This window comes from Pollachius pollachius (assembly GCF_949987615.1).
Source record: "Pollachius pollachius genome assembly, chromosome: 14".
NCBI lineage: Eukaryota > Metazoa > Chordata > Actinopteri > Gadiformes > Gadidae > Pollachius > Pollachius pollachius.
This window is the reverse complement of record NC_136947.1, coordinates 19,635,252-19,649,901: the sequence shown is the minus strand read 5'-3', so window position 1 is coordinate 19,649,901 and position 14,650 is coordinate 19,635,252. Positions and strand designations below refer to the sequence as shown.

At 43.2% G+C, this 14,650-nt stretch overlaps 1 protein-coding gene across 1 annotated transcript in view; it reads left to right on the top strand.

Moving 5' to 3' along the window:
- Window positions 1-2,294: 2,294 nt before the first annotated feature.
- Window positions 2,295-14,650, top strand: part of pkn2a (protein kinase N2a) — a 34,578-nt gene continuing 22,222 nt past the window's right edge. Inside the window, exons 1-3 of the mRNA XM_079751359.1 lie at window positions 2,295-2,564; window positions 11,030-11,194; window positions 12,158-12,293. Of these exons, the coding sequence (XP_079607485.1) occupies window positions 2,544-2,564; window positions 11,030-11,194; window positions 12,158-12,293 (322 nt within the window). The 5' untranslated portion in view covers window positions 2,295-2,543. The remainder of the gene's footprint in view (window positions 2,565-11,029; window positions 11,195-12,157; window positions 12,294-14,650) is intronic.

The following is a 14,650-nucleotide window of genomic DNA, read 5'->3' as shown; positions in this document are numbered from 1 at the left end:
TTGTTTTTTAGTCCTTCAACAGACAAATGTTCTGTATTCAGTTGGAATGATAAATAAATACATTGAATAGGGATAGATGTCCAACCAATCAGGATAGGGTATTCTGTGAAGGCTGTGAGCCCTGACCATAGGTCCTTGAATTAAAACTTGAGCTTTCGATAACAGATCATAGATGTATTCTGATTGGCCGGGAGGCTAAGCCTTCCACACAAGAAGAAAATTTGCAAAATGTAAAGGAAAAATCCACTTTGTGTAATCTTTGCTGACAGCTTATATGACAACCGTAATACTAGAACCCTATTCACAGTGCTCCTTTGAGAGCCTTTCGACAATATATGTCCCACAGAACTAATCCAATCCTATGCGTAATCCACAAAGGTCCATTTAACAATACCGAGATACATCGGATCTGTCCAGAGATAATAGAGAGGATCATCTTACTGAATGAAATCAAAAGAAAAAGAAAAAATATATAAAGGTTTACTAGTTAGGCTGAATGTGCCTTCTCTTTGCCCAACTGTTATTTCTGTTGCAGATCTGTCAATAAAAAAGTCATTGTTTTGATTGCCAAAAATATACATCAATTCAGTGAACACAATCTCAGTGATTTGTGTCAGTCCAACTGGTTGTTTGTGTTTCATTAATTGTTTGAACCTCTTGGGAAGTGAAGGAAATGATTTGGAGTGGGGAAAGAGAGCTGCAATATGTTGGACATGGTCCCCTACAGAGGGCGATAATGAGTTGAAATTCTTATTCTGGGAATACCTAAAGAATACGCCACAATATAAAATGTAAATTTAGAACGGTTTAAATTAGTCTTCAAAACAGGTTCCCCATTTATCTTATGTATTTTGTGCCAACCAATATATTTTAATCGGTAGTTATGTTATGTTTGTGTAGTTTTAATTCAGTCAGTACTATGAATATATAAAAATAAGACTTTTGTCGACAAATTTACACCATTTATTTATGGTTATTTCTCGGTGTATTCTTGGTCGACAGTAAGTATGCTTTTATTCCTGAGCAAAGTGGGGATTGATGCTGCACACCATGAAGGTGTTTTACGCATGGCTTCAGTAGCTCACATTCAACTCGGCCTCTGTCCTTGGAGGAGAACTGGGGACCCGTCTCTGGACTCCGGGAGAACCGGGGCTCTCCCTCAGGTGATCATACAACCATGTGGTCGTGAACAACGCCACGGTAAAAAAAAAAAAAAAGCATGGAGACAGGATCGGAAGTTTGCGCAATAGGCGTTTATATCAACCATCATTCCAAAATAGGGTACAAGATTGTAGCAAGTGAAGTATGTTTTCCAGTGTTATAATAAACGACGTTGGGAACAGCTTGTCAGCAGTGTTGCCAGATTGGGCCGGAAATCTGGCCCAATCTGGCAACATTTGCTTGTCAGGCGCACCTGTTAACAGACGGCGCGCCACTGCGTCACCATGGTAACTGAGGAACCTCTGCGTGGTGGACAGCGGGTTTCAGAAGAGACGCTTGTACTTGTAGGCAATCTTTCTCGTTCGGGAAAAGCGTTATGTATGAATGTATGAATCAGAAATGGGTCCGGAATATTGTATTTTTATGTATGATTGCCAAATCACAGAGAGCTCCGCTTGCTTACGGCCCCCTCCCTGCGGTGTGTGTACATCCAGCCCCCCGCACCTAGGTGTGGCATGTCATGCATAGGCCTTAATGGAAAACTAGGACGTTTATTCTGATACAGGTGCGTAGTGTTGAATAATAACTCAATGGCCATGGTGTTTTGTTTTAATATTATTTTTTTGTTGTATAAGTCCATATTGGACACATAATTATATGTGCATTCTTATTTCAATCAAGATGTGAATTTAATTCATACAGTAGTAAGCAAAACTATATATAACTATATATATCTATATATCTATATCTTTAATAATATATATATATATATATATATATTATTAAAGATATAGATAGATAGATATAGATATATTTATATATATTATTAAAGATATAGATATAGATATAGAAATAGCTATCTGTATAGGCCTATATATGTAATTATTTATTTATAGCCTAGTAGTACCCCAGTAGAAAAGAAAGAGCCTAATAGTACCTTGATAGTATGCTGCCACCAAGATAATGTCGGCGTGTTGACAGTGAGAATAGAAATGGTTATGAAGTCTCTGATCACGTGAGGATGTGTGAATAGAGTCTGGTCGCGAGAGTGAGCGCCGGTTATGTCGCTGGGTCGAGCGGGTGCACACAGCGCGCGGCTCCGGCGGGCGGTCCCACTCACCGCCGCCTCGCGCTCCACCAGGACTGCTGGGACAGACGTATTCCTCCTGTGTATTTATGAATAGGCTCCTCTTGGGGGGTGGGGGGGAGTGTTTGGACACTGTAAGAACGTAAACGAAGTGTAAAGACGACATGGAATTTCCGGTTTTGCAGAGATGACCGATGGTTTGGTCAAAGAATAACTTATTTTGGTCACAAGAGAGGGAAAGTTGAGCACCACCTCCCCTCTCTCCGGAGGACTTGATTCAAAGTTGAAAACCAAGATGGCCGCCGATTCCGTGCAGGTAGGAAAAGTTGACAACTCCTCCGAAAAGTGCGCAAACTTGTTTAAAAAATAGTAATTTATCAAGCCAGTGAGTGACTTTGTAACGTATCGTTTGTTCAAAGCCATATCGCCAGGAGGAAGGTGACTGTTGTACACTTTTCAGGTTAACTCTGCCTTATCCTAAAGGGGTTGTCTGGGAATTAACTATGGATCGAGGCCTGGGAGACAATTATCCCAGTTTGCACATTGTAATCTGGTACAAAACGTGTTTCGTAAACCATGTGGACTCAAAGCGTGTTTATGATACAAGTTTAACGGGCTTTTTCTTAAGTGAAAGTGAAATAGATGTACTTCATCGCTACAGAATTCTCAATGTTACTCCTGGAGTTCGTCTTCCCTCCTGGGTAACGTTATGGTGAATTTGAATATAGTGAGTTTCTCCAACTTAATCTTTTGTGAACAGAGCTTATTGATTTTGAGATGGAGACATTTATTTTGAGTTACACGTTTTCGGTCGTTAGATATTATGGACTGATCGGTTAAAACGCATTCCCATCAAACAACACGTTTTAAAGCAGTATACCCCAAAACTGTAGGTGGAAAATGCATTCTGGGATTCAGTAAATTAATATATAATCCGAGAAAGTTTCTTTTATTATTCTCTTCAAACGTCATGACTCAGACAATCGTGTGGTTTCACTGTAATGACGTCACTGCTTAAATAGAATTTTCTGACATCTATCAAAGCATCAGCGTTGTTCATCCGCAACTTGGTGACCAATCCATTGCACGAGGATTCAGTATCGGTTCTCTACCACCGCATCATTCAGGAAGACCACGTTGTTTTTTATTGTTATTTACACCGAACCGTCACGCATTGAAATGAAAACGTAAATCCAGCAATAGTTGTTGTTTTGAAATACTTTTTGTAACCGTAGACTATTCACGAATTTTCTTTAACGTTACATAAACAATAAAACCAATCCTGGTCCTTTAGTCAGTGATGCTGGTCACCCTGGTCCAAGTATTTTTAACAACCTATGATTAACCCTGTTCCAATTAGGGATTTATTGAGGTTGTTGTTTACTCGTCTTTTATAGTGCATCAAGAATGTAGCCAAGTTCTGTACACAACACCTCCCAAATTGCTACATACAACACACTTAAAGTAGTTGATTAAAGGATTTTGGTGTGCCATGAATAGTTGTTAGTCAGCCACATTGGTATTGTGACTGTACTTGATCTTCTAAGAAAACGACCTCCTGGCCCTCTTTGTGTCTGTAAAAAACATGCATAACATCAGAAAAACACACTCAAAAGCGGCTCCTGCCTGGATCTCAAACAACCATGGATTACAGTGGGGACTGGGTAAAGCCTGCGTTTGTCCAGGCTGGGACTCAAGTTTGGCCCTAGTGTTTCTATTCCTGGGTCAAGCGGGCAAGCGTGGTCCAGAAGTATGGGACCAGCTGTGGGGGTAAGATGGCAGGGTGTCAGGTTGTCAGGCATGGCCTAGTAGGCCCTGTGTCGAAATGGCACAGACTTGGCCTTCAAGCATAGAGCCTGGATATAGTGTAGCATTAGCCTCTTGTGGTGGGCAATTGTCTGAATGGAGTGCTTGTTTGTTGGAGCTTTCAGGGCTTAAAGAGCAGAGTTAACCTGCTTATGCTTGGGGTTCAGCGGCTGGTGTTTTGTTTCATATTTCTGTAGATCTTTGATAAGTTTCAGGTTTGAACCAACATTATTTTTTGGAGTGCTGGCAATATGTTAAGTAAAGGCTTTACCCATGCAGTTTCTGAAAGACAATTATTTTGTTTGCTGCGTTTAAGCCCACCCATGACAATCGGTTCAGGTCAGTATCGGGGTTGTGAGTTTTGTAGACCACTGTTGTCGCTGCAGGCTGAACAGAAGAACAAACAGAGCAAGTTAAGATAAGGTGTATGCCTAAGACTGTCTGTCGCTTATAAAGGATATGTTTACACCCTGCAGACGGTTTAAACAAAACTTGGAGCCTAGGTTCAGAACAATCAAAGCAAGTTTTACACCTTTTAAGTAAGTGCTACATGAGCAAGTTTTCCACAACAACTGGACATTGTGCAGAGGCCTCACTCTAATCGGTCTCCACCTTCCATCAAGAGTAGGCCAGTTACTATAGATTAGATGAAGCATCGGCCTCGTGAGGTAAAATAAATTGTGCAATGCCTGCAACTGCAACCTATCCGCAATAGTAACCACAGCAACAACATTGTTACAGGTGAAAAACAAAACAACCCTGTATGGAAAAAGCCCATGTTTCTTATTAGCCAACTCCCCTGCTCTGCGCTGTCATTCTAACTCTCCCTTTGTTTGATCTCAAATAAGACCAGCAGTCGTCTCGAGGCAATATGGCGTTCTTGTTATTTTCTTTTTTTTTTCTCTCCACCTTATCTGATTGGACTATTAGGGATTTCCTTGCATTGTTTCTTGTGAAAAATAGGTCCCTTTTTTCTGGGGGCCTTCTTGACTACCCCTCCCCCCTAATTCCCTCTCCCCACTCACACACGCATTACCCTTTGAAGCCTACTTCTAGGAGTTCTGACCTGCATCTTACCCATGACTCATGTGGAAGGTATAGCCTGCCGAGGCAGGAGATGTCTGCATGAGACAAGGTGTATCCTCCTCTATGAGGCAGTGTAGGTAGGAAGAGAGGTGGGGTTAATGCAACTCAAGGAACCACGCATACCTGTTCCATTTCCCAACTGACACTCACCTTATTGTTTTTGGCTCTGTCTCGCATGTGTCACATCACTAGATCTATTTGAGTTGTACTATGAAGTGTTTCACAGATGCGGCACGGCACCCCACAATGCGTGGGTCTGTGGGTGTATGGGCAGTGCCTTAAACACCTGAAGGACATCCCTAAACCTAGCTCCATTAAACAGCAGTACATCCAGAAACAGCAGGGTTTCACGCAGAGCATTTGTTAGTTAAGCTGGCGGGGTTTGCCATGAGACCGTGGGGGTGAACTCTTTTACCAGTGGACCCTTTATGCTTATTTTCATGCAGGCTGTCAGACTGCTGCCCTGCAGCCTGATCTATACACAGAGAGTGAATGAAGTTGAGATTATTTTATACTTTTGTATAATATTGCAATCAAAAAAAATATATAACATTATTATTCTAATTTTTTTATTTTGGACATCGTAGGAAAGGCGACAGGTTTAGTGTTTCTTAGGGGGCTGCCTAAGCTGTAAAGTGCTGTGCGAAACCATGAACAGGGTTGTTTATTTCCACTTGCTAGTCCTCTGGCCTGCCCCTTTAGTCTGCAGTTAAGGTTTGAGGACAAAGATGGTCACCATGATCTGTGCAATGTGTACAGAAGCCATGCGTTGGCCGCCGCTCATCCTTAATGCGTTAGAAGCATACACACATCCATAACCTGCTCTGGCATATTTAGCAATATCTCGAGTAAACCTCAGGCATGTTGCGCGTTTAATAAATCAAACCAACCGTCCCCAGGCTTCAAACAAAGAGTTCATCAACACATGTCTGGTGGTGTTCTTGAACTATATTTCAGTGGAGGCCAGCCCACCTCTCCTTTGTATACCAGGGAGCTGTCACTGGTCTCTGAACCGCCACACCATATACCCGCTGCTTTCCCAGGAATGGCCCTCTGCATGGCCTGGTGGCATAATGATTTCAAACAGTGGTTCATTTGCATGCAGTTCGCTGCCAAGAGTGAGATTAGGTGCCATTCTAGGCTGTTGTGACCTCACACAGCGACCAGCTAAGAGGGATTTGGCTGTCCCTCAGACGGTGTGTGTGTGTGTGTGTGTGTGTGTGTGTGTGTGTGTGTGTGTGTGTGTGTGTGTGTGTGTGTGTGTGTGTGTGTGTGTGTGTGTGTGCATTTTTAGCTTTCACTGTCTGTCTAGCTTACACCCCCGGTGTGTGTGTGTATGTCTGTGAGAGAGAAAGAAAGGGCCAGTGTGAGCGAGAGAGAGAGAGAGAGACACATACACAGGGTAACACAGTGACTTTGAATGTATGGCTCTGGTCTGTGTCTCTTTGGCTGGGGCGCGTGCCAGCCGTGGGGCCTTGACTAGTGGTTGGCTTTAAGGATGCCACTGCAGCAGTAAACAGTAGGAACACTCGGAGGACTCGACAGGACCTCAGCCTGTGTTGTTAGATGGCCCATAAGGGACCCTAGTCTGTCTGTGGAGCATGCGTGAGCTGGTCTGCTCAGCCGACACCATGGCCGAGCTGGAGCCGTCAGACGGGGAAGATGTCCTGGTAAGGTGCCGTGTCGCCCCTTAAGGCTGTATTGATTAGAAGCAGGAGAGAGGGAGACGGAGAGAAATCAATGACTCAGGATGTTTTTTTATGGCCTCTGGAGGCTTATGGCACCTGTGTATTAATTAAAAATATGGAGCTACAGTATGGCACCAGTGTTTGTCTTGGGTTTTGCCTGCCAGGAAAGCCATTCGCATTAATTGAAATAATTGATTTGAGATGATTTAGCAAACGAGTTACATCCACTTTCTGAGTTGATAGAGGGTTCCCTTCTGGACTTCTTTAACCTCTTCAACTCTAGGGTCCCCATATTTGGGGACTCTCTAGCAGAAACCAAAAAAATAGGCTGGAGCATAAGAGGTTAAAGGAGGTTATGGGTTCAGAATGTGAGGTTTTCTACAGCCACCCGAGCCATAGATCTACATGGACGCGCTGTGTGGTTTCAGTGTAGCTCTTATCAGGAGCACCGTCTGGCAGAGCGTAGCCTTGTGAAGGTTCCCTGTGCTGGAGCTGTTAATGTGTATGGGAATGTGAAACGTAAATGTGTACAGTACAGCGTGCACACGGCTACTGCGAGGAGACCTTTTGAATAGGGTCATTTGAATGGGAGAATTGTCTATGTAAAATGGAGACTTTTAAGTACTGGTACGATTCATCATTTTATTATAAATATTATTTTTGTATATATAAAAGTGTTTTACAGTCAGAATTTTAGCCTGCAAAATGAATCTCTAAAACATTAAACGGAACAAATAGTTAGATTTAAGTCAAGTTGATTGACATATTAAAATCCATGGAAAAAGTTAACATTTTCAATATGCAGATACAAAAAGCCTGAGCATTTTTGTATCTGTTTCCACACACGGAAGGCTATTGTTTTCATTGATTTGCCAGTGGTCGGTTTTTGAGTTTGTCAAAGTTTGACTTCATTAGCTAATTAGCATTGTTGCCGTCTGGGCCGGCAACGTTTAATCTCACATCCTGCCTGCAGCACCTCACCTGTCACCTTTTAAACCCAGACCTGTTTGTGATGTAACCTCCTAATCCCTTGTTAGTTTAGATTCCCAGATACAGGGTATAGGGGCGTAGGCTTTTTGAAGTCCAGCCTAGGATCCTTCATTCATCAAACCTATCCACCACTTCCACTTTGATGTGATCTCTTTTTGTATAACGACCAGATCAGCATAGGTGTCCTCATTGGTAATGATTGACTCGTTATTTCGGAAACCTCAAAGTTGGTTTTCGGTGGATGTCTAGGAGTAGCTGTTGAGGCAGGATAGCGTGGTAGGTAGGAGGGCCGAGTCCCAGCCGAAAAGGTTCCTGGTTCAAACCCCAAGTTCCACAGCCTGCCTGAAGGCATTCTTGAGCAAGATACCCAAAGCCCCACCTGCCCCTGAATCCTTGTATCAGAGTTCACTATCAGTCCCTTTTCTAAATGAAATAATAAATAAAACTGTAGTTCCAGCTCCTGCTTTTATGGCTGACCAAAATGATGTGTCTCAGGCCCTGTTCACACGGCTACGAGTTTTGTGTAAAAACACGGAAGTCTTGCATGTTTGGGCCGACCGTCCAGAAGGACCCAGTTTTCTGTGCCTGCGCACTCTTTTGAAACCAGCTCCCGGGGTTTTAGGATTCATGAGAACCCCAGATACGCAATCTATGACGTCATCACTCAACCTAGGGCTGTGCAATTAATCGAATTTTGATCACGATTTCGATTCTTGGTTCAAACGATCTCCAAATTAATAAAATCGAGTTGGAACGATTCTTTTGGAATTTTCCGTTGTCAATGAGGTTTTGTGAAAGAGCGTGCGCAATTCAGTCCCTCCCCCAGAGCATTCAACGCGGCCCCGCGATCTGTGTGTGTGTGGTGACCTTATTCAGAAAACAGCGCCAGCGAGATGGCAGAGGGAGGACAGCCGCGTTTACTCGATAAAAAGAGTAAAACGAGTTCTCTAATATGGCAACACTTCGGATTCGAAGAAGCCGACGAGGCACAGGCCCACATAATGTGCAAAATGTGCAAAATGTTATATCTGCACCCCTTGGAAACACGACAAACTTGTTTAATCAAAGGCCCCGTCCACACTAACCCGGTAAATCTACAAACGCATAAATATTTATCCGTTTAGCCCTTCCGTCAACACTAAAACTGAGAATTCCGACACTGAAAACGATGCTTTTCGAAAACGATCGCTGAGGTGGATAAATGTGAAAACGCTGGGTTCGCGTTGTAGTGTGGACAGGGTAGAGGGAGGCTTTCAGAAACGATGACGTTCGGTTGCCATGACGCTGCCACAAGCTTGCGCTCGAGACCGAGACGCTCATCAAAAAAATGGCAGATGAAATGCAAATGATGATCTCTCTGTACAATGTACTAATTTATCTCTAGATACAACTGGACATATTGGCTCAAACATATTCTTTGCTCCAACGCCGGAGGCGAGCGCTGTACTTGATGTTCTTAAGTGATGGTAAAAAACCCGAAAGACGACAGTTCAAACCGTACTTGAAGCAGCGTTTCTGGACAAGACCGGGTCGAAAATGGTTAACCAGCTCATCAACTGTAAATATCAGCTGATCGCGCGCCTGTAATCTAATCAGAGAGGCGTGGCGGAGTTGCGTAACCATGACAACAACGGTTTATCAAAATAATTTCAGTGTGGAACGTGGATGCAAAACATTCCGAAAATGATAGTGTGGAAGGAGATTCTTTTCATTGCAGATGTGCGTTTTTACATTTACCCGGGTTGGTGTGGACGGGGCCTGAGACGCAATCACAAAGCGCTTATGACGAATTGGCAAAGAAACAAAAACAAAAGACCACAACCCCGACGACAGCAGGACAGACGTCGATTACAACCGATTGTTCTGTCTCATTTAATTTTCTAGTATATTTATTTTATTCATTGAAAGTTTTATAGAAATTACAGAACAGCTGGACACATTTATTTGTACATTATTTTCAATTTGAACATTTTCTATTTTTTTATTTGAACAGTTTGTGTACTGTGTAGTTTAAGAATTTTGAAACTCAGTTACCGTGGGTTTATTTTTGAAATGCCGAATAAATGCATTTCATTTTCAAACTCAAGAAGAATCGTTTGAAGAATCGTGATTTCAATCTTGACCAAAAAAATCGTGATTCTCATTTTTTCCAAAATCGAGCAGCCCTAACTCAACCTACCTTGTTGGTAACGTTGGATAAATATAATTACTAACTGTACTTTAAAAAATATTTTCTGCTCAATCTACAAGGTTTCTTGGTTTCTTCTTCTTTGACTCTGTGTGTATACAGCGAGCAGGCTTGATGCAAATGCTCAGCCTCCTCTTCTTCTTTTGTTGGAGTTCTGTAGCAGAAACAGCGCCACATATAGGCCAATAATATGTACTACAGTGTTACTACAACTAGATGCGTCTTTGCAATGAGTCTATCAATACGGAGAAATTGGTGGACATGGCCTTAGTAATCAAGAAATACGGCATCCTCAACACAGCATATTGTTTAGGATGGTGTTAAATCGAGCACCTTGATTTGGTATGATCTAGTACTGAAATGATACAGCACCAATACAGAAAAATAAACACTATAATTGGGAGAATCCATGCTTTAAATGTCCCGAATTTGCGGTGTATTCCTTCAGAAAAGCAAATGTTCCGTGTTTTTTTTTCTTTCCAGACCAGAAAGTGGGAGCATACAATGGTTCTGTGTCACAATGGTATTTGTTTAGAATTTGATTTCAATTTGCTGCAAAAAGGCTGTATGTCTGAGATTTTGGTGACTAAAAGATTAAGATCATCAGAACACAATTTAAAAACACATAAAGTTACCAGGGCAATACTCGCTGAATCAATATTCTCTTGGTAAAGTTTCATGTTTAAAATGGGGCAATAGAAAGAAGGAAATTACAGTTGTTTATTATTGTATGACAAGATTATCATGAGATCGCCCTCATGGCAACGGGAAGAGGACTGTAGTGTGCTAGAAAGTTGTCCCAAAATAGTCCCAGTATTTACTGAGGTGTATTCTCATACTGAAATCCACTCAGACTCAAGAGGTCCTTCTAAAACGCCGTCGGCAAGAGCCATGTTTGTTTTTAATTACTTGCCTCTCTTTTCTGTCCTCCTTTTTTTTTCATGCAATCCTCCCCTTCTGCCCTCCTCCTCCGACATTCTTCTTCCTCCTCCTCCTTCTCCTTCTCTTCACCTGGGTCACCAGGGGGATGCCAGGGGCCAGCTGGTGTCGGAACAGCTGGGACTTGGCCAGAACCTGGATCTGTCTGACACCATGGTCCAGCAGAAACTGGACGAGATCAAGGACCAGATCCGCCGCGAGATCCGCAAAGAGCTCAAGATCAAGGAGGGAGCAGAGAACCTGCGCAAGGTACCCAACGAGATGTAGACTCAGTCTAGTGGACCCATGTAACAAGAAGTAGACTCAGTCTAGTGGACCCAAGGTACCATGTAACGAGACGTGGACCCATGTAACGAGACGTAGATTCAGTCTTGTGGATCATGTAACGAGACTTGGACTCAGTCTAGTGGACCCATGTAACAAGAAGTAGACCCAGTCTAGTGGACCCATGTAACGAGACTTGGACTCAGTCTAGTGGACCCATGTAACGAGACTTGGACTCAGTCTAGTGGACCTATGTAACAAGAAGTAGACCCAGTCTAGTGGACCCATGTAACGAGACTTGGACTCAGTCTAGTGGACCCATGTAACAAGAAGTAGACCCAGTCTAGTGGACCCATGTAATGAGACGTAGATTCAGTCTAGTGGACCCATGTAACGAGACGTAGACTAAGTCTAGTGGACCCATGTAACGAGAAGTAGACCCAGTCTAGTGGACCCATGTAACGAGAAATAGACCCAGTCTAGTGGACCCATGTAACGAGACGTAGACCCAGTCTAGTGGACCCATGTAACGAGACTTGGACTCGGATGTAGACTCTTTAGATTCTCGCTAGTCATCATGGGATCCTTATGTTTTGTTAACATTTTTAAAGATGCTTACCTAAATGGTCTCAATGTGAGGTTGAAATCGTTATAATTTGAAATGCATACTATTTTGTTCTTCCCAACTTCACCATGTTTAAATTGTACATCAACTTGGAAATGTAGAATCACAAATTAATTTCCACCACCAAGCTAGCGTCTAGAACCAAGATGGATCCAAGATAGCCGCTAAGTGAATTAGGCCCATATCCTTACCTCGTGGTGAAGGATTATTGTGTTAAATAACAATGTTCATAAATCATGCATTGCATCACCCTGCACTACTACAAGGCTCCTCTGGCTCTATTCTCATGTCACATTAACACCTCTCTCCTGTCGTGCTTCAAGGTGACCACGGACAAGAAGAGCCTGGCCTACGTGGACAATATGCTGAAGAAGTCCAACAAGAAGGTGGAAGAGCTACACCAGGAGCTGCAGGAGCTCAACGCCCACATCGTTGTCAAAGACCCAGAGGAGCTGCTCGGTGACTATGCATATGAAACACTTGGTCATGGTTGCATTTGAGTAATTGGTAAACTATTAATAGTGAGATAAGCTTAGGGACAGATAAGCTATGGTAATGCTTAATCACTTACACAGTGCTGCTGATAATCTGTTTCCGTGGGACCGGGCCACCGCTAGGTAGTGCTTTTATTAATTTTGGGTGTGTTTCTTCCAGAGCACACTGGTACTACAGTTGTTTTTGCTCTTATTATATGTTTGGAAATACAATACATTGTGCGCTTTAGGAGGCATGTCATAACTTCAGTCGAACCGAGGACAAAAGAATAGTTAATGAGCATGTGTTCCCACCATAAGACATACACACACACACACACACACACACACACACACACACACACACACACACACACACACACACACACACACACACACACACACACACACACACACACACACGGTCCTCCAATCTTTGAAAGTGACACACTCAAGCCTTGTGGCTGAAATAGTTGCATTCCACGTTTCACAGGTGATAACAAACACACACACACTGATAGAATGTGCTGATATTGTAGCGGTTGAAAAAGTTATTCAACAAGGTTGTTTGTTTGTGTGTCTGTTGTTCCTGTTGTGAAGGTCATGTTCATCTATGGTCAACAGCAGTGTTGAGTACAACCAAGTTAAACATGACTACATGACCTCTTGTAGGGAGAAAGGGCTTTTGTTCAGTGACTGGTCAGGAGAATGCGCTGGAGGTTTCGAGACTACAGCGATAGACCTTATCCAAAGTCAACACATTACTTCTGTTTTAAACCTTGCGCGTTCATACTAGAAACACAGGTTCTTGGCGTTGCTAAGTTAGTGGGATAGTGGTTAGGTACATTATCTGTTAGTTAATTTAATGGCTCCTGGTTTGAACCCCCATGTCTGTGGTCTACCTGTACTGCTCATTGAGCAAGACATGCAACCCCTACCTGCTCTCTAATGACATGGGAGTCACCTGTGAGGACGCACTGAGTCACTTTGGATGAAAGGTTTTGACTTAAAGGACAACATATTCATTGTTTTTATGGATCTTGGTGTTCCCCTCTTGTTTAGCTCCACATGCAGTGTTTAAGAGTCTATTTTTATTCTGCTTGTGGAGCCCAGGGCCAGGTGTTCTGTTCTGCTTACTGTCAGCCTTCCTATCCCCACGCCACACATGGTCTGAGCTGTGTTCAGACGCTGCGTCTGGTTGTGGAAGCCCTGGAAGTGTGTGCTCACCAATCAGGTTTCCCTGCTTCCCTCTGCTGTGACCTCATCCACAACAGCAGATGCTTGGGACCCTGGCACTGAAGTCATTGGCGCTCTCTATCCAAGTTCAGCCCTGCTTTCCTTTGGTCATCATAAACACGTTCTAAGTGATTTGTAATGACAACAGATCTTTTCCCTTGGTCGGCTATTGTTTTATGGTGGTCATTGTCAGCAGGTTTTTTTCCTTCTTTCCAGCTGCCCTCCATTGGATTCAGTTTAGATTGGCTGGTTGAAGGAATGAGGTGTGGGGGGCGAGGGGGAGAGTTTCCTTTGTCGGCTGTCTATGAGCTGTTCAGTCTAGAGATACGTTATGGGTGCTAATGTATACAAAGAGCTCTGAGAGGAGAGGAGGGGATGACTCCTCCATTGCATCCACCAACCACATCACCCGCCTGCTACCTAGTCGGGGAGTGTGTCCTGGCTGGCTTGCTTTCTGGTTGTGTGCACACATGTGTGTGCAATGTGCCATCAACACACCTGTCATTCACACATATTACCTGCTACAGACTGTAGTGCGTACGGATAGACAACCAAAGAGGGGGTGCAGAAGTACATTGGAAAACATTCCAACCTTTGCATAATTGAGCATGTTAATTTATTTGACTGATTGGGGCCGTTTCAACACCGGCCTCTGACCCTGAAAGGGCAGTGGCACTGAATGCCTTGTGTAACACTTTGCTGCCGTGTCTTGCATTCTGTCAGTCCCAACTTTGTCTCTTTAGACGTGATGTATTATGTATGTCAGTTATGCCAGCTTCTGAGGGGAACTGTTTTCCTACTTTCCGTAAGCTGGTGTTGGGTGGTTCGGTTAATTTAAAATCAGTGGCAGAAATGTAGGTGCCACTCATGTCACCCGTTCTCTTTAATGGTACAGCACAACAGACGCACTGCTGTCTCGGTCTAACCCCAGTTTGTGTGCTAAAAGTTTTTTTCTTTACGAACAAACTAACTTGGACTGTCAGGGACGGTTGACTGCAGCCAAATCACCGAATATGCAATTAAATGAAGTATGCTTACAACTGGACAAGGGTGAGGCTGAGGGTATACCTGACACTTTAAAAGGTTTCTCCTACAGAAGCTCTGGTG